The sequence below is a fragment of the Lates calcarifer genome, linkage group LG20 (genome assembly GCF_001640805.2).
Source record: "Lates calcarifer isolate ASB-BC8 linkage group LG20, TLL_Latcal_v3, whole genome shotgun sequence".
Classification (NCBI taxonomy): domain Eukaryota; kingdom Metazoa; phylum Chordata; class Actinopteri; family Centropomidae; genus Lates; species Lates calcarifer.
Window position 1 is genome coordinate 15693591 of NC_066852.1, and position 24663 is coordinate 15718253.

The following is a 24663-nucleotide window of genomic DNA, read 5'->3' on the forward strand; positions in this document are numbered from 1 at the left end:
ATAGGTGGCAGCTGTCTTAAACATGTCCCAGTCAGTGCACTCAAAACAGTCCTGGAGTGCCTCCATAGCCCCCTCTGACCATATTCTTACCTGCCTTTCTGTAGGTTACCCACTGATGAGCAGGGGCTTGTATGCGGGGATTAGCATAACAGATAGGTGGTCTGATGAGCCAAGGTGACACAGTCAGATTGACTTTTATTCAATGATGAATCCTTAGTAAGAGAGCAGCTTAGTCTGGGACTTTTGAGTGCTCTTTGAGAGTAGATACTTTCTGAGTATAGCCTGAAATGTACCAATTTTTTAAAAGTTGGTATTGATTTAGTTGTGAGATGTAAAAAAAAAAATACCTGATGATATCTGCCAATATTCATTCTTTAAATAAAACACATAAGTACCAAGGGGGGATGCTCTGGTGGACTAACTATGTGAAAGTGTCACTTTCTAAACCACCTCAGTAACAGTGGTATTTCTGCACACTTCTGTCTTTTTGCTTAACAGTCATTGATATTCATTGATCAGTAGATATATCCATCAACCTATAAATCAGCTCTACTAAAGACAGTCCTTCTTTTCATGCTAGAAAATGTTTCCACTCCTCAAATGACAACCCAGGGTCCACCAGATATCTTGTGTTTAAGAAAAAAACAAAAGAACAAACTCTCTTAAAACATTTCTTTACTTAATGCACATCTTCACGGCATTCCCCCCCTCATGTATACATAACTTATATTGAAAGTAAATCTTGATCACAAAACATCTAACACACAGAGAATGAGGATGAAAACAAAAAGGCCATTTGTCTTTTTATACACCATGTACTATACAGTATGTATGAGCCCTCTTTGTATAAATTACATCCAAAAAAAAAAAAAAGTTCAATTTTTGTTAGCCAGAAAGTTGAAGACATTCAATACTAAAATATTCACCCGGTTGTCTTTTATGAGGACAAATGGACTAGAAAAATGCTTCTGTTACTCTAATATTGACATCACTTTCTAATTTGACATCACTCTTGAAAATCTCTGTAGTGAAAATCATAATCTCTGCTACTGACAGTAATTGCAGAGCTCAGAAAGCAGTCTCCTCCAGAGGTTATAAAGCCCCATTTTGGATAACTCAAAAAAAAAAATAAATAAATCTTTCACCCTTCAGTAAACAAAGAGTGTAACTCAACAGTACAAAAACGCTTGTATTTTAATGTTTGAAATGTGAGGATTGCGTTAATATTTTTCATCATAATCCCTTTAATCTCCATTTTGTAACTGAAACTGTCCACAATCCTGAAAAATGAAAAGAAATATTCTTTTCTTCTAAAAACAAAAAAAAAAAAAAATGACATTAACCTCTATAAAATACTTATTGACGATGATTGACAGCTTGAGGTTCTTGCAGGTTTGTGACCTTTTTTCGTTGACATCTATATCTTTCATCAATTAATGATGAGCGTCTGATGAGATTTCCAATGTCATGTTATTCTTCCTATGTTAAAATACTTTATTCAGGTTTATGCAACCTACACTCATTTTGTCTTACAGTGAGCAAGAAAACAAGATTAACCGACTAGAAAAGTTCTTCAGTAAAATCCTTTCAGTTTTACCAAACTTGAGGTTGTTTATTTTTTTAAACAGTGAAAACTTACTGCACTTTAAAATAGGCAAATAATAAAAAAAAACTCTGGGCCACATAAACAGAAGTATCAGCTTTGTCCAGATAACCACATTAAAAAGAATCCAATAACTTAACCATCTGGGATTTACACAAAACAAACAAATGTTTCAATGAAAAACAACAAGAAACAACTTCTGGAGATATTTCAGCTTTAAATAAAACTAAAAGTCAGAAAAGAAAAACTGTAAAAAGCTACTTCTCATAAAATTCTACTAGTAATAGATTTATCAAAACAGAAAGCCTCAGACTTTTTTCCTCTGTATAGACAGTAATGATAATATCAAAACTGGCTACAGTGGCTGATCTGGCTCTTCCAAAGTTTGTGATTTTATGTCTTTTCCTATGTCTGCGTCTTCAACACCAGATTTAAAAATAATCAAACATGGAGAAAACAGAGAAATGAGGTGAAGACATGTTCCACATACATTCACTGGAGATGTAAACCAACTATATTCAGGTGAACTAGAGCTGGAAAGCAGCTTTGCTTTGAATTGTCATTGGTTGCATGTAGCTCTGGTGCTAGATTTTAGTACTAGTTAGATGTTAGTAGAGGCTGAACAATTAAATAACCTTACTGTATCTCGCTGATGCATTTAATGGAATAAAGTTGAATAACTGGATTTAGACTTTCATGTGTTATTATTCTGATGTATATATGTAAACTAAGGCTGGGTTTCAAACCTCAGTACATTTTTGGTACCAGCCAAAATGTGACTGAAAGTCGGATTTGTCCTCTTATGTATTTATTCTCTGATAAGATATTTATGCATTATCAGCACCAGCACTGACACATTTCAGATTATACCCAGCCCTAATGTACATCAATATGAAGAATGGTCATATGTCGGTTCACAAATCTGTAACGGAAGTAGAGGCCAGTTGAACCCCCAAGACATTCTTTATTGGGATTGTAGGCTGAGCTGCAACACTGCTGAACCCACATTCACACACTGAAAGGTTTAACTGCTTACCATCATTTCACCACACTTAAAACTTGTTTCATGTGGAGAGAAAACAAAATAAATAAAAACAAAAATAAAAACATTCTGTAACCGTTTCACCTGGGAGCCCAAAATGATAAAATACCACGTTGGGGAATTCCAGAGTTCAAACCTGTGTTGTTGTTTTTTTTTTTTTTTCAATGACTCTGTTCCAGGACAAAACCTACTGACAAAAGACTCTGACAGGAGCTGAAGGTCAATGGAGGTTGATGGTTTGTTAATGTGTTAAAGGGGCTGGTTGTTGTGAGTCATTCCAAGTCCTGACTGAAACCTCAGCAGTCCCTCTCAGTCCAGCCTCAAGTATACTGGTACTCCTCTGAGTACTCCGTGTCCTCAGGAGTGTACTGCTTATCTCCGGCTGTGTACTGGTCATCTCCAGTGTCGTACTGGTCACCCCCGGGTGCGTACTGGTCGTCTGCGGCTGTATACTGGTTGTCTTTGCCGGTGTACTGTTTGTCGCCCTTGTACGACTGTTCTGCCGTGTGTTGGTTCTCTGCAGTGTTGAGGCCTGATTTCTTCATTCTTAAAAAAAGAGATACATTTTAGACATCTCTGTTTCTCTAGGGACAATGAGAAGTTTGGAACATTTAGTACTTGACAAACAGAGAACTGGGGCAAGTGTTAGACTTGAAGTAGCTCTACCCATATCTATGAGATGGGTGTCAGATGACATCCGATAGCTGTCAGCACAGTCTCCAAATGGCAAAGACATAAATACCATGTTTATAAGTGGCTGTGTCCACCATCTTTGACATGTTCACTATATGCAAGGCTGTTACTTTGATTGAAACTACCCTTCAAACATAAATGTAAGTAATCTGTTTGAATTTATATAAACAGTGGGTAGCATTCCTAAAATGTACTGTCCATCAGACTGCTGATTTTGTAAAGTGCAACTGTTGTTGATTAAGTGAAGCAGTGGAGGTACTGCAAATAATCAGAACGTGGTCAGGACAGGAGTTTGAAATTTACCTGCACGTGGAGGCGATAAGCAGATGGGACATGAAGAAAGAGTGGGCAGGGTTGTAAATATAAAGTACTGGAGTTAGTGCGGCTAGCAGGCAAATAACAATATTACACAAGTTGAAATTTAGTGTTTTATCAAACACTTTGATAGCTGCACTCAGTTCAGGCAGGTCAGTGTGATGCAAGCCTCACTAGCTAAAGACACTGAAGTCAAATGAAAACAAAATAAATCCACGTCCCACAGAAAGAGACTAATGTGAGCACTGTCAGACTGAATAAAGCAGTAAGAGAATATAATAATTCAATCTAATTATAAGGATTAGTAAATCTTTTCTTCTCCTTAATAAAAAAAAAAGATGTTTGTCCTTACTGGTTCTTATGTTTGGCGCCGCTGATATGAGACTGGTACTGCTCCACAGAGTTAAGTTCAATGTTGCAGATGGTGCATGGGTAGCCCTTTAGTGTGGAAGCTGTAGACACATAAAAATGAGAGAGGTTAGTCTTCTTTAACTCTGTAACACTAAAACTGTCCATATAGTGAAAAAAAGAATTGACAATTACTGCGCAACAAATGATTTATCTTCACAGGAATGATGGCTTCTAAAAGCAGAGTGATTAAAATGGCCATCCTCCAAATAGATCTACATGAATTCCTGATTCTGTGGTCTGACCTGGTGCTGTGGAGGGGCCGTACGTCTCCATCAGTTTGAGCTTGGTCATCTGTTTTCTATGCTTCTTGCCCACGTAGTGCTGCTGGGCCATGAGCGGGTTGTTGAAGGACGCCTGGCAGATGGAGCAGAAACGGTCCGGGTTGTTGTTGTTGTTGTTGTTGCCGCCCGTTGCCGACACAGCGCTCGAATCCTCTATGGGTTTTTTCTTCGGCTGAGCTGTTGGTGCTGTTTGGGAGGCTACTGCTGAAGAGGAGATACAATAAAAACAATCAGATAAAGATAATGGGAGGTCAAAAACTGGAGGTTGTTGATATAATCCTATATACCTGGGGCCTGGAGGCCGACCGTCTTTAGCCTCAGGTTCTTGGCGTGAACTTTTCCCTGGTAATGAGACTCGGCCACCACAGGAGAGGAGAAGGTCATGTTACATACATGACACACCTTTGACCGGTCAGTGTCTCCATTGTTACAGTCCTGTTGACAACACACACACAGGAACATTAATCATTTGTGGCTACAAAACGTATCATTTGTCCCATCAAAACTCTATGTTACTGCTGTAGATCTGTTCTATTTCTATGCTGTTCTGTTTTTATACTAACAGCCTAAAACTGGCTCTTCACTGATATTTGAGATATTACAGGGACATGAACTGTGAATGGACTGTGTGAAGCAAACAAGGCAGTCAATATGTCTCAGTCTGTTCCTCATAGGAATTAATGTGTAGTGAAATCAGGTGTGACCACAGGCACAAGGATAGGCTGTGTAAGTTCCATTTGAATTAATGACGTTTGATTAATTTTTTCAACTGTGATTTAAAAAAAAAAAAAAAAAAAACATGACAACCCTAGTTGGCACAGGCTCAACTGCAGTCTGGTGAGTGGGCTTCGTATCAGGTGGTGGTTATGCCAAGAGATCCTGTGGGTGCAAGCGAATGTGGTGCAAAAAGCAGAAGCAGCATTCAGGGTTGGACTTAAAATACACAGCCCTCCAGCGGAGATGTTTTAAGACACCCTGGGAGATCCAACTGCTCAGTTTGGTCAGGATCAAAAATATTTTTCAAAGTACAGTTGTTTGCAATTCATGCTTGGCAAATGAATAGGGACTCAGAGCATTAGCTCCATTTATAGTGCACTGACTTAGGAGGGTACCCAAACATTTGCACATGCCACTATTTTAACATTTGAAGAAAGGCTCATTTTTAACGTTTCACTTCAAAAAAATAAACTTTTGCATCCAACTGTAACTTTTCTTTGTGTTGGTTTGAGTGATTGAAGCTGTTTGGGCTTGCACTTAACTGTTACAACTGAGTGCTTCTTACTCACACTGTCAGATGATGATGACTTTAACTTCTTCAACGCTGGCTCCTTCTCATTTTGGATGGAAAGATACCGCCGCACTTTGTTGGCATGCTTCTTGCTCTGAAAGGAGAAGTACAAATGTTTATCAGAAACATCCCAACAAACAACAACACACAAACACACAAAGCTTTGCTGTTCCTTCTTGTTTCATATCACTACAAATCAGATAACGTTATGGTTTTTGACTATTGCTTGGACAAAATAAAGACATTGGAGTCAACACCTTGGTCTCCTCTATGCTAACTTGTGATAGGCATTTTATCTGGCATTAGCATTTAATAGGAAAAAAAAGTGAGGTGTTATATTAGCACAAGTAATCCTAACTCTGCAATGCCCACACTAAGGGAACTCATTTTCACAACTTTTTACTTGTGAAATTTAAGTTCTGTGAACACCACAGTTTCCAAGATCTCCATCCACACTAAGATGCCTGATTAACAGGAAAACAGATACATTTCTTCTTTTTCGTCCTCTTTTCAGTCAGTGGGGCTGCAAGTCTGCTTACTGTACTGAATCTTAGCTGGTCAAACTTCTGTTCTGTCCCCTTCTGCTCTCTGTGATCATCTATACTGTGACTGAATACAGCCAGATTTAGCTCAAGGTTTCTGCATGGTTCACTGACTAGAGGACTTTTAAAGACTTTTAATATATATCATATAGACCGAACTTTAATACTTGTTTCACAATCATACCAACTACCTATATGACCAGCTTAATGTAAATAAATTTGTATAAGTACAGTAAGAAAGTAAAGTCATTAATATGGTGTTAAGTGCATTCAATACTTGCATAGTAACGCTGTCAAAAACAGTACAGTAGAGTCCCTTGAAACAGCAGCAGCAGACTGTGGGCTCACTGACCTGATAATGAGTCAACTTCTGAGACTCAGAAATTAGGACAGCACTGCAGACTTTACACTGGGAGTCAGAAAACAGGTCGCCGTGCTCCTTTATCATCTTATTTACTGCAGGGGGAGAGAGAGATAGAGAGAGAGAGAAAAAAAAAACAGGAATTTCAAATCAGGTTACAGCTTATGGGAAATTGTAATTATAACACAATGTAAAAGAACTATCCATGGCAACAGTTCAAATAAGACTTCCATTTGAATAACTCTGTTCACAACTCTTTTCATTTATCAAGGGCATGGGACTGCGGTGTCCAACCGGGTAAATGCTGAGACGCCTACTTGGTGCACATGTTAGCGCCAATGCAGACATCTGTGAGCAACATAGTCACAAGCACAGACGCATGTTTTAGGCCTAGCTGTGAGTCTGAGTCATTATCCTTGGCTCATACAATCTGGAAAATGAAATTACCTTAATGCGGCAACTCATAAGACGTGACAAAAATAACTGGTGATGCATTGTACAGATATGATTAAACCAAGAGATTAAATTTGGTTATTTCTTTTCATACATGTTCAGCTGGATTAAGATCAGGACTCATAGCAGGCCACGGTTTCCTTTCAATGCAATCTTGGCTGCTTATAGATGCATGTCTCTGGTCATTCTCCTGTTGGAGGAGCCATGACCTGCAACTGAGACAGAGCTCTCTGACAATGAGCAGTACGTTTCAATGCAGAATGTCTTGATAATCTCCTGATTTCACCATGCCCTGTTACTGCAACTCAATACCATGACAGAGCCTCCTCCGTGTTTAACAGTATAGACCGTGTTCTTTGAATGATTACCAAAAATCTCCAATTACATTTCACTCGTCCAAAGGACATTCTCCCAGAAATATTGTATTGACATTGTTGTACCTTGAGCTTGAAGGTCAGCTTTAAGTTTCCTTTGGTTCTTTTTCCATCACTCAAACTTTCCCTCTGTTCAACCTCAGGTCAATTTTTCTCTCACGGTCACATCCCAGGAGGTTGGCTACAGTCCCATGGACCTTAAATTTCTTAATAATATTGGCAACTGAGGTGACAGGAACATCAATCTGCTTGGAGACAGTCTTGTAGCCTCTGACCACGCTTCGCAATTATTTTCGTCCTCAGACTACTCTCCTCTTTTCTCTCGTCAATGTTCAGTGTGGTGCACATAATGATACCAAACAGCACAATGAGCACTTTTCTTCATGTAAACAGGGTGAATCACTGATTGAAAGAGTGCAAACACACTAACTGATGATAACAGTCTGCTTGAAATATGACAACAATCCACTTTTTACCACTACTTCTAAAGGGCACCAATAATTTTATATCAGCATTTTAAAAAATATCTTTGCAAAATAAGCAAGAGTTCATCTTTTTTTCACAGCATCTTTGTTTTAATCTATGACACCAAAGGCATGCATTTATGCATAACAAAGAAAAAGCGTTTAACAGCATGTTTCAGTGAAGAGTAAGGGTGGTAACATTTTTGGCCACATCTGAAGCTGTAGTGTAGCCCTAAGATCAGGGAAAGAAAACTTACATTACTATCTAGTATATCATATCTCAAGCCACAGAGCCTCTGTTAGCTGCTGAGACTGCATTTTTTCTTCTTGTGCAGTTTGTTTTGGCAGCACTGTCACCATCACATCTGTAGTACGCAATGGAAGTTACATAAACGAACCAAATTAGCAGCGGCTCTCCACTCAAACAAAGCTGACAGCACTGTTGAGAGGTACAGCAAATACAAAACATGTCAGGTATTGGATAAATTTGCTTCTTAAAAATTACGCACACAAAGTTTAGCTCCTATGATGACCATTCAAAAGTTCAGAGGCAGCAACTTAATGCTAAGTACAAGAGCAAAGCCAGGGTTATAATGCAACAACATAAAACATGCATGTCTGCTGAACCAGCCTTAGAGATGCCTCCCTCAGACTTCTTTGGTCAACAACCAGACTGACTGATTCACAGCCACTCTGGAGCTGAGTCGGATGCAGACATGCTCTCATCGACCTTGGAGCCGAAACAGCTACGGCTAGCATAGCTTAGCAGATTTTGGCAAACCTGCTCCGTTCAATCTGCACTGCCGGCTAACGTTAGCTTACAGGATGGTAACAGCAGCACTGCCATTTTGCACCAGGTTCGTCTCGGCTGTGACCGGGTGCACACAGTGTTGTACTGCAATGAAGATTAAATTATTAAAGAGACAGGCCATACCCTCCGCCGGTCCCGAAGGTAAGTAAGGAAAGTCCTCCGTCTGCATCACGACGGCCATAATTTCTACTCACAACCAGCGGCGTCCCAATACGCATGTGCAGCTGATGGCCAGAGCGTCTTCTTCTTCTTGTGCGTTTCATGGCAAGTGACAGCCAGCGTCGAGGTGCTTTAACGCCACTCATGTGGGATACCAGATTTATCTATCCCCTTAACCAAACACTCATACAAAACTATACTATATTTGTTTATTAAGTGCAGTGTTTTGTTTGCTATGCCCGACTCTCAGCCTTGTTAAGGTGTCCCCCACTTTTGGCTGCACGGCCAGTGTCGCCCTGTATTTTCTGACAAAAACATTTGAAAAGTGAGAGCATAGTTTATCTAAACATTTCAGGCCTATCGAATTAAAATGAAAGAATTTACTTCAAAATGCAGCTTTTAATGCATTTACTGTAGATATATTTAGAAAGGCATATTCAATGATAAGACAAGAAAATAAAACAAAACAGGCTCTTTAAAAATAACTCATACCAAACAGAAATGTCATAGGCATACTGTAACTCTATTCAACATAAGATAAGATAGACTTTATTTATCCCACTTGTGGGAAATTTACAAAGGTAAGAATAATAAGAAAAGAATAAAAATAACACATATACAGTATGATTAAAGCAATGTGTTCTAATGAGTATAACTACCAAAAGTTCAAAATATATCATAGAAATGTGATTAAAAAAAATAGAAATATAATTAATATAATTATATTATTATGATATAAAAATAATATTATCTATATAATAATAGAATTAAAGTGATGAGAAGAACATTCACTGAGGCTTAATTTATTAATACACATTGTTATGTAAAAACAAATGTGTCATAACTCTTTGCATTAAAGAATTACACGTGTATAGCAGGTATACAAACACTGTATTCATCACGTAAGAAAACATTTCCCTTCACACGAGAGTAAATGTATTTCCTCATACCAAATAGTAATGATTATGTATGATGTTGTATTCAAAGCCTTGCTAGTATAACGTGCGTCTGCGTTTTGCTAGTTCTGAATACCACACTTATTCAAACCTCTCTCATTCCTGAGAGGAAACGCGTTTTTTTGTTGTTTGTAAACAACGATGACGTGTTTTGTGGGCGGGGCCGAACTGGTGTCTAAAAGTGCGGTGATGTTACGTGCACTCAAGGATTAGCAGAGTCTATGCCATATAAGGTATAATGTGATGCCACAAATATAATATTATCGTGTGCCCCTTTCATTCTGCATAGAGACTGAGTGACGTTATTGTGACTGACTAACCAGTACGGTTTATTTAAAAAAAAATCCGGTATGATTTTATCAGTCCAGTGTGTCCGTTTAATGGTTTGCAACCATAAACGCCTGCTTTTAACTTTACAGGGCGTCTTCGACTACGATTTTCCATAAAAATGATGGTCATATTTTTTTCTGCATTTTTATTCTTAACATCCAACAGCACAACGAGCGTTTTTCACCCCTCTTGTCCAAGTGCTGCGATTTATGCTTCGTTTTTACGTCATCAAATTGCGCGCGCAGCATCCATGAATTGCACTAACGGTGACGTCACCCTCACGTCTCTTTTGAGACACGTCATACCAAGACTTAGTATTTAGAATATTTAGTGTGTACTAACATTCTCCAGGTAACTATAATTTACCACCAACTGGTATTTAATTAAGACATTAGAAGATCAGTTTACAATTACCATAGAAGAATCTGAATTAGGATCAGAGATGGCCTTTAGTGGGATCTGCCCTAAATTCAAAACAGAAGACCTCTGGACACTGATTGAATCGTGTATCAATAAGTTCTCTGCAGAACAGAAGCGGATGGTGGCAGCTGGCACAGTTGATTTCTCAATCTGGGTTGTCTTGTCAGAAATGTGCGTTGATATTGTTGAACTGGTAACTGTGCAAACTATGAAGGCTATTTGGCCTATGGTAGCATTTTGGATGACAAGATACAATCCAGAGGAGGTGAGTATGGACAATGATTTGTCTGGTTTTTTTGGAGTAAAAGAGGAGGATCTCCTTTCCAACCTACATTCCTCCTTCCTGCAGAGTTTGGCAGAGGTGATACAAGTCAAAGAGGAGATATATTGCAAGAGCTCTGAGGAACTTATTAAGTTGGTTGGAAAACAGGCAATGCGGGAAATCAACACTTTTATATCTGTGGCGACAGACCTCTCCAATTTGTCTGTGCTGCCTTCTAATTTTTCCGCAGAATACATCCCTTCATTCACAGCTCTTGATGACATGGTGAGCCATGCTGCCCAAGTTCTGCAATGTATGCTTCGACTAGAGAGTCGACACACAGCACAAGACAGAACTAAAGGCAATGCCGGTCAAGGTGCTGTGTCTATTGGTTGGGCTCCTAGAAGCAATGCTAGAGTTGCACTTTCTAAGGCTGCTGTGTTGAAATCCAGCGCCTCCCTGCGTGCTGATGCTGCATCATCCGACAGTGAACAATATGAAGACTTTCTTAGCCAGGCATCAATTGAAATCATTGACTTAGCTTCCAGTGAAGTTAGCAATGCATTTTTAAAGGGTGCCGCGCTGCAGTCAGACACCTCTCTGTCTGCTGATTCTGCTGTTTCAGAGAATGTGCAAAGTGTTCCTGAAGAAAGGCAGAGTTGTGACCAGACAGATAAACAGAAACAATGTAAGAACTTGACTGTCCACTTAGGACTTAAAGCAACTTTTTTTATGTGGTCGTACAGAGTCTTGTTCTACTCTGGCTTCATTGCATGAAGATAGTTCAGATGCTTCCGCCACAACATCAAATTTGGACGACACATTGAAAAGTGCCACATATTACAAATGCCTTGTGTCTCTCCTGCTTGTTAAGTTGCTCGTTCGCATCATTAAAGCCACCCGCACATTCCTGAGCCTTGGAGACTTTAGTGACATTATTGATCATTTGGCAAACAGGATGGTGCAAGAGTATTTTGGCACACATAGCTTTATGACCCCTGATGAGCAAACCTTCGAAAAGATACACAAGACTCTGTTCAAATACCTGTGTAAGCAGTTTGGCTCTGCAGAGGTCCTGCAAGCTGCAATGATATCACACAATCCAGCTTTCAAGAACGCAGTTATCCATGCCCTGAAACATCACCTGATCTTCTCTTCACCGCCGCCTTTTAAGAAAGGTAGGATTCATAGATTCTTCTCATCTGTGTCAACAACCATTGCCAGACCCTTTCAAGCCTGCAGAGGAGCAAAAATATTTCCTGGGACTCCTGACCAAGCTGAGGGCATGACTGGCCAGACACCTGTCAAACTTTTCTGCACTGTACCCAAGAAGCAAAACACAGTGATCCCTCAGCCAGAGACAGCTGAAACCTCTGCAGCAATGTCAGAGGGTTACAAAGCACACTACAACGTGGTCTCTCTGCTGGTTACAGGGTTGCTAATGCATACCGCTCAAGAAGCGAGGACATCACTTCTTGAAATAGACTTAGATAGAATTCTAAAGCATCTGACAGTTAGTGCGTTGGCAGAAATCGATTTCACAGACATTGTTATCAGCTCTGACAGTCAAAGGTTTAAGGAGATTCCCAAGGCCGTGTTCAGAGATCTGAGACAAGAGTTTATCAGCGCAAATGTGCTGCTGGAAGCCATGTTGTCACAGAATTCAGCTGTTGACGATGCTTTTGTCAGTGCCTTGAAAACTCACCTGAAGGTGTTTGCTGTGACTAGAAAGAACAAAATTGTCAGGTTCTTCTTATCTGTGGCCAGAGCTATCGCTAAGCCCTTCACAGGCTTATGTGGATGTAGCTCTGGTGCTAACTGACAACGGACAACTGAATTCCTTATATCACGCCCCTCCAATTCTCTGAAAGGAAAAGTTTGATTCGCTGCCCATATGTACGTTAGGGGGGTTCCTGCAATAATCCCCTGCTTCATCCATGAGCAACGGATAACCAATGAAAGTGCCCTGGAATATCAAGAATCTACATTCACCCATGAAAATTGTATTTCCACGTTCAGCCAAAGCTTCAACAGTTTGGATTTTTATTTGTATTTTGTATTTGTATTTTTATAGATACTGCAGCTCCAAAGCAACAGGGTAAGGATGTGATTACCTGTCGTCATCCCTTTCTGTATGGAGTTTGTATGTTCTCCCAATGTTTTTCACATTTTCAAAACAATAAACAAAACAGAAAAGAAAAAGAATTGTCAAATGCCTCAATTTTTTTAAGAAGTCATAGAAAACATTGCATAAATTACTAGACTAGATTAAAAGACATTTTTGAGAACAGAAAAAGAAAGTCTGTAATAGCATTTCTGGTGAACCTGAACAGTGATATATTTTCTAAAAGCGGAGATTTTCAGGGCAAAAGTCTTCCACAATAGCCACTCTTTCTACTATATGCCACTTTTTACACTTCATTTAATCTTATTTCAGGCCTTTATCTTTCAATGGCTATCAATTTCTGTAGTGTACAAGCTGAGTTCACACCATAGACCTGCCATCTCCAGTACTGATAGTACTGTATTCCACCCTGTAAACTCCATTCATTGTTTTTCATTTGAAACTTCTTTAACAATATTCTACTAATGAAATGTCAAAAATCATTTAAAAATTGTACCCACACATTCCTGACATATATATGCTGGATGCAAGTTATAGGAGGTAATGAGGTCATTTCCAGTTAGACCTCATGATGCTGTTGTCTCACTGTTAATAACAGTCTGTTTTTAATGACTGGTTGCCACAGAAAACCTTTTACATTTTATTTAATCTTAGCTAAGGCCTTTATCGTATGATGGCTATTTACTAAGGTTTGTGGCCATTGGGGACACACAATATGACAACAACACGATATCAGATACTCATCATTCTCTCTCGTAGACCACGTCTACAGATTTAAATGAACTACCCCTCTACTATGTCCATCACCAGTTTCCGTAGTGTAGTGGTTATCACGTTCGCCTAACACGCGAAAGGTCCCCGGTTCGAAACCGGGCGGAAACAGTTTTTTTTTTTTCCCTTCTCGTTCTGTTTCTAAGGGGTTCAAATTGATAGCCGCAGGTTTGCCGATAGAACAAGTTTAGCTGCATTTAGCAGTTAAAACTAGTCACGTCAATATTTTGTGGGACATCGGGCGCATGTCAAACGCGGTAGGTTAGTCTATGATTAATAATAATTTTACGCGACTTAATGGGAAACACTGCAGGTAGCTTGGTAGTAATGTGTTGTGGTCGATAGTTTTATCACGGTATTAGCGTTTAATGTTAACGTTAGCTAGTCTGTATGCCACTAGGTTGAGAACGTTTGTCGTACGTTAGTTATAATGTTGTGCTTAACTTTAACGTTAGATACTCTATCACAAGTCTCCGCTGCTAACTAGCAGAGGCTTATCATTACGACTGGCTGTTGTGCAGGCAGATAAACTCTGTGAACTAGCATAACACTAGGACTATGGTAGCTATCGGCATTGCTGTTACTGTGTTATGGCTAATGTAAGTGGTAGTTTAGTTTACTGTGACCGTACGATTAGCATAAACTGTGACACATAAGCATCACATTGTGTAGAGATAGAGCGTCTCCCCGCCGGGGAATCGTACCCCGGTCTCCCGCGATTGTAGAGTTAAGCTTTCTTAACTTTCCGTATTCATTCTCTATGGTAGTCCTTATCACTACGGATGTAATATATTTTTGGCCACAAGTGGGTTTTGTTTTCTCCTTATCCATCATGAGCTCGAGTTTGGTTTTCCAGGTTACAAATTCAGTTTGCTCAAACCTGTGTTGATACATTTCCTTGGACACTTTAAGTAGGTATACCGAAATTCAGTCTTCATTTTTTTATGACTGCGTATCAAACTGTTGGTCCTGGTCTCAATATTCTACTGTTAAAATGTCATAAATGTTTTTAAAATAGTATTGTTGTTTTTTTTAAATATGATGCTAGATACAAGTTATAGTAATACTGTCTATCTAGTGATATAGCAGTCTGGTTTTAATGGATTGTTGCTACAGAAAACAACTTGGTTAATATTAAACACAATGCAGTTTTACTGGCTGTATTAATGTGTTGCCCTCACTGCCAGCTGGTTTTGACTGGTTGGCTCCATCCTCCTAGGTCGGTATAAAAGCTCACTAACTTAACTCGAATCAACACTTTTATACATCTTGCAGGGATCCTACAGCCGACCTCCCCTCTCTTTTCTGAACAGCAGTAATGGCTTTAAACGGTAAAATCGCAGTAGTGACCGGAGCAGGGCTGGGTATAGGAAAAGCAATAACAGAGATTCTTCTACGAAATGGTGCAAAGGTAAGGTTTTGTCCCAGTTATGCAACATAGCCCGAAGTGCTGTGTGTGATTGTTTAATTTTGTGTACACTTGTGTATGTTTAGTGTATGCCCTTGCTGCATTACAGTCAAAGTTGTTGTTTTAAAATATTTAAAATATTACAAGCACACTGCATTTGGCATTTAATCATGGCTTAGAGATGGGTGAGAGTACTTTTTGTGGCATACAAAAGTGATAAATCAAGTATTTTTGAAATAGTATAGTGTCTATAGTTTGTGTCTGCCATTTTTCTGTGCCCATTCAAAACTCAAGGTGCACTGAGGCAAACTCTAGCCAGCTTTGATGTGGCAATAAAAGTCAATAAGTGGAGACTGTACAGTACTACATTTTAGCCCGTCTCTGGAAACAGCCCACAAATGAAGCCATGAAAAGCATGGAGATCTTCACCTGTCTAGCCTCCTGACAGACCTTCACCTGTACAGGTAGTCCTCCTGGATGTGAATGAAACTGCAGGGAAGAGTTTAAAGGAAGCCTTCGACAAACAGTACGGATGGGAGAGAACTCTGTTTCTGAACTGTGATGTTGAATCAGAGGAGCAGATTAAAGGTAACACAAACAAGCACACTTGTGAGGAAAAGGTGTCACCTTGTCACCACATGAGACTTCTGATTGAAGTTTGCAAAACCCTGTTTAATGTTTAATGACATGTACCAATATTAAAAATTTTACACTTTATACAATATCTGTGCATGGCAAGTACTATATGATTAAGGTTAGAGAAAGGTGTTTATGTCAAATAAACTACAGTTGGGGTTAAAGTTAGGCAATGATCATGATTAATCAGTTACAGCTAAGATCAAGGTCTACTATGCGAGACAGACCTGCGTACAGCAGCGAGAACACGACAAAATACAACCAGTAGTTTTTTCTTTATGCAGCTCAACTTGGTTGCAAAATGAAAAGTTTTCATCTAACGGTGGTTTTTGCTGCCCTCAAGCTGCCTTTCAGAAAACTGTAGAAACCTTCGGAGGAATAGGCATCCTGTGCAACAATGCTGGCATCCTGAATGAGAACGAGTGGGAGAAGAGTATCTCCATAAACCTTGTAAGAATTTCTAAGCTGATGTCATCCAGGTTGTTATTTATTATCCATAAAAAGACTAACACGTACTTACCTGGAAAAACTCCTCTGTCCTTAGATTACCCCATGTGCACTCATTACACATTGTGTTTTGTGCTGTAACAATCAACAGCTAAATTATTCTCCGATGTAGGTGGGTGTTATCAGGGTAACCTACCTGGCTTTGGAACACATGAACAAGTTGACTGGAGGTCGGGGAGGGGTCATTGTCAACACAGCGTCCTTGGCAGGCATGTCCCACAATGCACTGTGTTATGTTTTTATTTCAAAAAAGGTGAAATGGCAAGGAGTTCTGTCATTATCTCCTAGTAAAGGAAAGCACAGTAGAGAAAAAAAATAGCCTTACCCTGTTGACTCATATAACCACGTCTTTCAGGTCTTGGCCCACTACTGAGCTGTCCTGTCTACACAGCCACCAAGCACGGAGTGATTGGCTTCACTCGAGCCATGGCAGTAAGGAGGGTTTGCTTAAAAAAAGCTTTTTTGTTTTTATTGCTAGTAATGGCAGAGTCTGCCATTCCCTTGCTTGATTTAGATTGTCCACCTAACTGCAAGGGATTCACAGGAAAACAATGCTTCCATGTAATCCATTGCAACTTTAATTTGTTGATAACAGCCACACTGTTTGCTGTTTGATCTCTTCACATCTTGTCAGTGCAAAGTTACTGCTAATGCTAAGGGAACACCCAGTGCTAAATCACTGTGCCTTTTGTTTCAGCGTGTCTCAGGTAGCAGAGTGCCTGCTCGAGCTGGTGACAGATGAGACAAACAATGGAGAGGCCCTCATGGTGAAAACTGACATGAGGAAATATGTGACATTCCCCACAATTACCCAGTAGGTTTTGGCAATGACAAACCACTACACTATTATTCAGAACTAAGCCTCCATAGCCTCTGTAATTAAAACTGTAAATGTTTCTCAGCACTTTAATGTGCATTAAAGAAAAACAGTCATCAAGTTTTAATAGTAGCTCTCTACACTGTTTTATGTGGCTGAAACATCTGATTATATTCATTTTGAAATAATCTGTTGAATCATCAAATACTCACCATGTTTTCTATTCTAATAAATGTACTAGAATCAAAACTTGGCCAACTCATTCTCTGTTTTCAGTGATATGTATTCATACAAACGATTACGATTATGGTTAAGTGTATCCTGTGCTATATTCAGGCATTTCTTCATATGTTGGCAGCTGATATAAACACTAGAGAAGAAAAAGACGGTTGATGCAGTTACAGTTGGAATCAGATTTTTGTGTAACTTCCCAACATGAAGAAATTCACCTGCTCTTATAAAATAACTTTTGTTCCAGCATAGCCAAGTGTATAAAGACATGCACAGATAGACTTATACACACACACACACACACATATGTACTCAGGAGAAATGGGACAAGAATTCATATAACTATATAGCAAGTTTTTTTTTTACCAGGGTTTGGCATGTTCTGGTGGATCCTTGTAAGGTTACGGTCATGAAGTCTTCTTTTGATTGTTGACAACATGTACGGCTTCATCCTGGAGAGCTTTCTTGACTTGTTGTACATTGTCATTACAGGGCTCTTTCTTCATCATGCATATGATTTTCTGGTCATTCACAAAACTTGTGCTCCTCTGCCAGGTCTTTCACCATTTTCTAGTTTTCCTGTGTGCGCCTGCCTTTTTATAAAGTATCCATCTGTTGATTTTGGCAAACACACTACCTCCAATTACTCCAATTCCAGGTCCAGTTACTTTTGAACCTTTGTAATTTTAGGACTATGTTTTAAAAGGGCTGTATCTCCCAAAATGTGTAACTGTCCAAATGCTTAAAGTCTGAACTCCACATAACTTTCAACAAAAACCAAACATTACAGGCATAATAAAAATAGACTTTATGGCAGAATATTTGTATCGGATTGCATTAGACTGTACAGTGTGTATCTGACGAGGTGGTCGCTGAGTGTATTTTTTCATGTCTTGAGAGTCACAGTTTTACACTTTGTTAATGATATCACTTTTTCGATGACTCTGTCCTTCACATACACATACAGTAACTAGAGAGAAAAAATTGTTAAAAGTTAAATCTCAACTAAAACAAATAGGAACAGCATGGTTTATGTGCATGAGTATATTTATTGTTCACAAATTATGACTTCATTACATTATATGCAGAATGAGATGATTATGGAATATAATAATGGGGTAATGTGGATGAACTAACCCTTCAAGATGGACATGTTTGTCGGTTGAATAGCAACACCCCATGGTCATCACGCAAAATTACATTCTGGACTTTCTGGATTTTAAATGTAGTGACAGAAATCTCTCATACGTTCCAATAAAAGTTGACATGTTTGAGGTCACGCTGACTTATGGTAGGGTAGAAATGGAATGATTAACTAGAAACAAAATGTATTTTTAAAAACAATGAGAAGCCCTGCAGTTTTGATCACAAATTCCTGTATGTACTGTATGATAGTGCTGTCATTTGTCTGTGCCAGGAGCTACTAGAGTGAAGGAAATGTCATGTAATTCTTTCCTTTGGGGAAGACCAGGAGAGCCTCTCCGTTCTTTGTCTCATCTGTTACCAGCTCCAGGACAGACTCAGCTACGTCAGACACACTGAATCAAAAAGGTACAGTGACATCAATCAGTCAATGAATGCATGCACACTGTATCATACATAAGAGGCACCTTTAGCAAAAAAAAAAAAAACACAGACACACAAGTTAAGACTTACTTTAATATCCCCATCTTGTCTATTAATTGTTGGGTTGATTCAGCCAGGTTGGCGAACTGTCCCAGTTCAGACGTGAGGGTGGAGAGGAGATTAGTTTGGACGAAACTTGGGCAAAGAGCGTTGAACCGTACACCGTAGCCTGACGTGGTGGAGGCACCCTGATAAAAGTCGCACACAATAAGGCCTCATCTGTCACACTATTATATTCTCTTCTCTGTTTATTTGTAACATTCACACAGGATTCTTGAAGCTGTATTAACTGCTTCTTTGTGGGGGCAGAATATGCCCATGTCACCATACAGTTTCTTATTTCACAGCAATGTCATCATTCTCCCCCCATTGTAGTAGAGCTCATGTTCACCTGATGAATGTATATTCACAATGGGGTCTGATGATTCTGAAACCAAGACCAAAACTGCAATACAAACATCCACAGTCTTATATCGTAATACTGGAAGACAAACCATGGTTAGCTCTGTTTTCTTCAACTTACTTCTGCTAAAAAAATATCTGCTCTTCAATAGCAAAATATCCCACTTTGTTCACTAACTAGTGACTTGTTTTGTCTGTCTGCCATTTGGTTTACAGGGTACCTCCATGCTGTTAGTGTACCATCCCAGCAGATCTCTGAGGTCACAGGGTGGAATTCTCCCCCATGTACCCACAGCACTTTCAAAGTCTGGTGAGATAGTTTTCAGTGTTTACACACCTGAAGAATGTAACAGTTCACCTGCTGATCTTAGATTTGCTCCAATGCTGTATTCTGTTAAATCCAAACTATAGTCTTTCCTTCTTTCTCAGTTGCGCTTTAAAAAAAAACAAAAAAACATACTGTCCTTGTACAGGATGTATGCTATATGCATGTATGTACATGTGTGTGTATTTATGTGTATATATGTATGCACATTGAACTGCCTCTGTATGAGATTGTGCTATACAGATAAATTAGAATTTGAATTTGAATTTGAATTTGTTGCTGGGCAGGTTCAGTAGAGTACAGTGGGTTTATCAGAGCTTCCTGCTGTGGGAAACAGGTCTGCTGAGAGCACTGAACTGTGGTGGGGAGTGACCATGCTGCAACTTCAACTACATTTCCAAGTAGCACCGAGGTAAATAACTGTTTATACTGTTTTTAAGAGCTACATCACATCACAAAAATGATCAATTTAATAATACTGACATTTAAAGGTTGTTTAAAGATGATACACTTTGTTTAATAAACAGTAGCCTAATGCAAAAATAATTATAATGACATATAAGGCCTACTGAAGTTTATTTCACTATTAAAGCTGTTTGCAATGATTTCCAGATTTTCTTGTGTAAATTCTTGTACACAAATGTTTCCTTCCTGTTCTTGGACTTTATCATAACCACATCTGTGAAAACCTTCCTGTCCAGCTCTGTGTTCCTGCATGGAAATTTGTCTTGGACATGTTGTATAGTCCTGTAAAACACAATAAAAAATATAACAATGGTAAAACCCTCCTTACCGCCATAGCTCGGGTGAAGCCGACCACTCCATGCTTCGTGGCAGTATAGACAGGACAGCTAAATAAAGGACCAATACCTGTAGGATATGAGTTATATAAACATATTTTAAACATTAATAGGGCTGCACAAAATTCCTGTCTGTGTTCATGCAATAATATTATGTTAAATTAAATAATATTGACACCTGGTGCCAATTGTAAAATTTCCCAGCTGTGACTGTGACCATGGAAATTTTACTATTGGCTTGCAGAGATGGGGCCAAAAATCTTAGTACCACATTACCACATCTATAAACCAATATGTTGAATTTTTTTGACTCATGTACGCATCTTATATATCTATATATATATATATAAGGAAATCTTTTTTTAATTCTAATTTAGAAGCAACAATTTTATCAGTTGTGTTCAGAGGCAAAGCATTGATGACTGGGTATGAAGTAATCATGTATCTGACAGGTATAATTTGTGTATGGGAAAACACACTGGTCGTACAGTCCTTCAAACATGGAGCATAAACTAACTTAACAAATATTACCATCATAAACATCTTTTCTTATTTTATCACAGTCTACTGTAGATTACAGGCGAGTGATATATCCATAGTAAGAGGAAGTGAGAGTGAAATGAGTGGTATTCTGGTTAGGTTTACAAATTTCTGATAAAAAAAGAGTGAAGTTTATTAGTGTAGTCATGGTTAAAATGTAAATTTTTAGATACTTGAAATGAACATGTGCTAACACAAAGTGTTTTCTTAACTTTACCTGCCATAGATGCTGTGTTGACGATGACCCCTCCCCGACCTCCAGTCAACTTGCTCATGTGCTCCAGAGCCAGGTAGGTTACCCTGATAACACCCACCTACGACACAGAATGTCTAAGGTTTATTTCAATTTTAACAGCGGAAATCTTTTGGTTTTTTTTCATTAATACATGGTTCTTTGTGCAGAGGAAGCAAAAAATCTGTGTAAAACCTGCTGAATTTAATTGTTAGGTTGCCAAATCATTTCTTCACACTAACTGTTGGAAAGAAAGAATTGTGAATTTTCCTGTTTGTGCTGTTACAGACAGCAATGTGCAAAACATTACAAAAATAACATGGGTTGTGGTGTAATTTCCCATGTGGGAGTGGAGCAGCTGAGTACCAGTAAGTAAACCAAGGGTAATCGCAACCAGATGCAGCGTAGTGCTCTTTCTGCTTCTTACCAAATTTATGGAGACAGTTTTCTCCCATGTGCGCTCATTCAAGATGCCAGCATTGTTGCACAGGATGTCTACCCCTCCAAAGGTTTCTGCAGTTTTCTGAAGGGCCGCTTGAGAACAGAAAAAAAAAACAAACAGTAGTTAACTTCTCATTTCACAACCAAGTTGAGCTGTTAGACCACTGCAGAACCACTTTAGAGTGGCATCATTTACTGCAACAATTTGACAGTTAATTAAGTAGTAGTGATTAAGTAGTCAATAACTAGGGAATTAATCTGCGACAATATTGATAATCCCTTTCTCTTTAAAGTATTTTTTTAAAAGAGAAATGCCATAAATCCTTTTCAAGTGTTAGAATTTTCTGTTTTTCACACTCTCCTAACAGTAAGATGAATATCATACCTTAGACTATGGGAACTTGTGATGGAAAATGTTAGTATTTTAGAACATTTTATAAACTATATTTTATAGACCAAATCATCAGTAGAGGAAATTAATCAGTGGGATCACAGACAGTGAAAATATTTGTTAGTTGCAGCCCTAATTCACTGCAACTAACAGTGAAAAATTATTATTTTTTATTTTAAAATATTATTTTTAACTATAATAACTTTCTGAGATCCGGTCCCCCCTAGAAATTGCGATGAATTTGTGTCATTTCAATTCAATTCAAGGCTGGGTGACATGACCAAAATTAATCACTGTATTTTTCTTATATTGACTGATACATTTGATACATTTAATATAGGATGCAGAAGTTAGCAGTGTCACCGCATATCAAGAAGGTTCTAGGTTCTAGGTAACCTTTCTGTGTGGAGTCTGCGTGGACTTCCTCCCACAGTCCAAAGACGTGCAGGTTAGGTTAACTTGTGATTCTGAAGTACTACTAGCTGTGAATGTGAGTGTGAATGGTTGTTTGACAGCCCTGTAATAGACTGGCAACCTCTTGAGGGGTGTACCCGACCTCTCGCCCAGTGTCAGCTGGGGCTGGCTCTGCTTGTGCAAAGTTCTGGCACATAAAATATACAATACACTGACTACATGTACAATAAATGACTCAGTAACGTCTGCAAGAGAGCTCACATTTTTGTCTAATTTCTACAATATTTTCACAATTAAATCAAAATCAGAAGAATGCTTTTAACTGTTGTTTTTTCCATGCCTTCCTGCACAAAATAATCTGAATCAGTCCTTGTCCTCTGGCCCCTAATGAAAACCTTACTTTCGCTGTAAGTACGCTAGGGCCACGCAGTGTTTTTCATCTCTCCTTTGTCCACACAAGCATTTAAAATCTTAACAAACGCCTCCTTCACAGACAAACTGTAATTAATGTAACTGTATGACAGAAACTAATCTTGGAGTGTGGTTCTCGACCTTTGAATTAAATGCCACGTAGAAGGCTTAATTCAAGGTCAAAATGTCCCTGTGTTCCTGAGCTTTCTGGTATCTGTACTGACAAACATCTGCAGGCTGGAATTTGTGTTTGCAAAATAGATCACAAATAACTCTAAGATGTCTGAGCAGGACTGATTAGTTTCATGTGTTCCTAGACATGTTTATTTCAGTAAAGGACAGTCCAGCTGTTTTCCTATTTTCAGCACCTCCCCCACTTCCCTGATTTGTTTTTCAAGTGTGTGAGTGTGTGTGAGTGTGTGTGTTACCTTTGATCTGCTCCTCTGATTCAACGTTGCAGTTCAGGAACAAAGCTCTCCCTTGTCCATACAGTTTATTGATGGTTTCCATTAAACTCTTCCCTGCAGTTTCATTCAAATCCAAGAGAGCTACCTGTGAGGGACCATCAGATATGCATTAGTTTATTAGGACCACTTAACTAAAGCTACTGTAGTCTAATCTAGTCAGACCTACAATAAAAACCCATCTGCATGAAGGTTCTAATGTTCAGTTTTGATTGTGTTTATGATCATTTTGGAGGCTGCAGTTTGTGGTGCTGTTGAATTGTACTGTGTTGGACAAAATATTGGAAACACCTTCAAATCAACACCATCTGAGTGTGCCTCCACAACTAGCATTACATTCCAAACAAGGACTAACAGGTTCATGTTCCACAAACGAGCCACAGCCTTCATAAATCTTTTTATTGATGAGTGCTGGCTTTGCCACTTGGCAAGAAGAAACTGCAGCCACGTAAACAAAATAAGAAAAAAAGCCTTATCTTGTCGAGCAAATCCTGTGGATGATTGCCTTTGTTTAGTCAGTACTAAAACCCTGCACACTAACAATGACTCACTGACAGGACATTTCAGTAGAAATGGGATAATACTGTGTGTCCTTATGCAGTAATGAGCATCCGATTTTGACCTAACAGGATCCTCAAAAATAGAAAAAAATATAATGATCACACCTTGTACTCTTTATAGACGATACACCTGTGTGCTGTCTTTGAGGAGTACCAGGTACCAGGGATTTACAACAGAAAGCACATCTGCTCAAACAGATGGGTGTTCTGTTGTAGCTGTTGTAGTTTAGTCTGATGAGCATATTTCTGTCTGTATGAGTTCTAAAAACCTTATTTTGCAGTGATATTGCAATATTTTCACCTGTTACTGGTTTGAATCAAACTGAGCATCTGTATCTTGAAACAAGAAACAATCATTCAAGTTGCGGCACCAGATTCATGAAAAACTTTTCACCTTTCATTGAAAGCAGGTTTAGATTCCTGTGATACTTGTTTAAAGCAAATTAAAATTTAAGAAGGAAACAATTCCAGACTAAAGTGTAAAATGACTAAGTGGGAGATTTTACTGAACATCCTGTTTGCATCACGTTTAAGAGGCTTTTCATGTCTGCACAGATAAAGAATTACACATTATATTGGGTTACGCTGCATAGTCATAACTGAGACAGAAACTTTACCTTGGCACCGTTTTGCAGAAGTGTCTCCGTTATTGCTTTTCCTATTCCCAGCGCTGCTCCGGTCACAACTGCAATTTTACCATCTAAAGCCATTTCAGCTGGTCAGTAATAACGAGGAGGAGGATGTCAGCGGTCCGATCCCTGCCGGGTACAGAAAAGTGTCGAGTCGAGGGAAGGCAC

General features: G+C 38.9%; 3 protein-coding genes and 1 non-coding gene across 7 annotated transcripts; 2 read left to right on the top strand and 2 right to left on the bottom strand.

The window, feature by feature from the left end:
* Positions 1-658: 658 nt before the first annotated feature.
* On the bottom strand, positions 659-8953 carry znf346 (zinc finger protein 346). 2 transcript variants are annotated; one of them, XM_018692585.2, is made up of 7 exons: positions 8762-8953; positions 6528-6631; positions 5632-5727; positions 4633-4780; positions 4307-4546; positions 4006-4105; positions 659-3191 (listed from the first exon to the last, which is right to left on the bottom strand). In XM_018692585.2, exons 1-7 carry the CDS (start codon positions 8817-8819, stop codon positions 2966-2968), a joined length of 972 nt encoding a protein of 323 aa, XP_018548101.1. In that variant the 5' UTR covers positions 8820-8953; the 3' UTR covers positions 659-2965. The 2 variants fall into 2 exon arrangements, with proteins under 2 accessions (XP_018548101.1, XP_018548100.1); XM_018692584.2 differs by having other exon boundaries at positions 4307-4549; positions 8762-8950.
* Positions 8954-13699: 4746 nt separating this feature from the next.
* On the top strand, positions 13700-13772 carry trnav-aac (transfer RNA valine (anticodon AAC)). The gene has a single exon. It is a non-coding gene; the product is annotated as a tRNA-Val (tRNA).
* On the top strand, positions 13757-17278 carry LOC108893943 (15-hydroxyprostaglandin dehydrogenase [NAD(+)]). 3 transcript variants are annotated; one of them, XM_051078529.1, is made up of 7 exons: positions 13757-13918; positions 14937-15072; positions 15534-15657; positions 16049-16155; positions 16325-16421; positions 16568-16644; positions 16910-17278. In XM_051078529.1, exons 2-7 carry the CDS (start codon positions 14980-14982, stop codon positions 16952-16954), a joined length of 543 nt encoding a protein of 180 aa, XP_050934486.1. In that variant the 5' UTR covers positions 13757-13918; positions 14937-14979; the 3' UTR covers positions 16955-17278. The 3 variants fall into 3 exon arrangements, with proteins under 3 accessions (XP_050934486.1, XP_050934487.1, XP_018547952.1); XM_051078530.1 differs by lacking the exon at positions 13757-13918 and adding an exon at positions 13989-14576; XM_018692436.2 differs by lacking the exon at positions 13757-13918 and adding an exon at positions 13991-14572.
* Positions 17279-18289: 1011 nt separating this feature from the next.
* LOC108893942 (15-hydroxyprostaglandin dehydrogenase [NAD(+)]) lies at positions 18290-24663 on the bottom strand. The gene is made up of 7 exons (XM_018692428.2): positions 24484-24663; positions 23271-23394; positions 21613-21719; positions 21171-21267; positions 20407-20483; positions 18917-19074; positions 18290-18798 (listed from the first exon to the last, which is right to left on the bottom strand). The coding sequence occupies exons 1-7, from the start codon at positions 24574-24576 to the stop codon at positions 18684-18686; spliced, it is 771 nt and encodes a 256-aa protein (XP_018547944.1). The 5' UTR covers positions 24577-24663; the 3' UTR covers positions 18290-18683.

What these genes read in the sequence shown, in the direction of transcription:
- znf346 (XM_018692584.2), bottom strand. Translation starts at nt 8,819, where the DNA reads ATGGCCGTCGTGATGCAGACGGAGGACTTTCCTTACTTACCTTCGGGA. An exon ending in ACCTTCGGGACCGGCGGAGG is followed by an intron (nt 6,632 to 8,761) that starts GTATGGCCTGTC and finishes CTCCCCCTGCAG; the next exon opens with TAAATAAGATGATAAAGGAG. An exon ending in GGTCGGCCTCCAGGCCCCAG is followed by an intron (nt 4,550 to 4,632) that starts GTATATAGGATT and finishes TCTCCTCTTCAG; the next exon opens with CAGTAGCCTCCCAAACAGCA.
- LOC108893942 (XM_018692428.2), bottom strand. Translation starts at nt 24,576, where the DNA reads ATGGCTTTAGATGGTAAAATTGCAGTTGTGACCGGAGCAGCGCTGGGA. An exon ending in TTCTGCAAAACGGTGCCAAG is followed by an intron (nt 23,395 to 24,483) that starts GTAAAGTTTCTG and finishes GGTCCCTCACAG; the next exon opens with GTAGCTCTCTTGGATTTGAA. An exon ending in ATCAGAGGAGCAGATCAAAG is followed by an intron (nt 21,720 to 23,270) that starts GTAACACACACA and finishes TCTGTTCTCAAG; the next exon opens with CGGCCCTTCAGAAAACTGCA.
- LOC108893943 (XM_051078529.1), top strand. Translation starts at nt 14,980, where the DNA reads ATGGCTTTAAACGGTAAAATCGCAGTAGTGACCGGAGCAGGGCTGGGT. An exon ending in TTCTACGAAATGGTGCAAAG is followed by an intron (nt 15,073 to 15,533) that starts GTAAGGTTTTGT and finishes TCACCTGTACAG; the next exon opens with GTAGTCCTCCTGGATGTGAA. An exon ending in GCTTCACTCGAGCCATGGCA is followed by an intron (nt 16,645 to 16,909) that starts GTAAGGAGGGTT and finishes CTTTTGTTTCAG; the next exon opens with CGTGTCTCAGGTAGCAGAGT.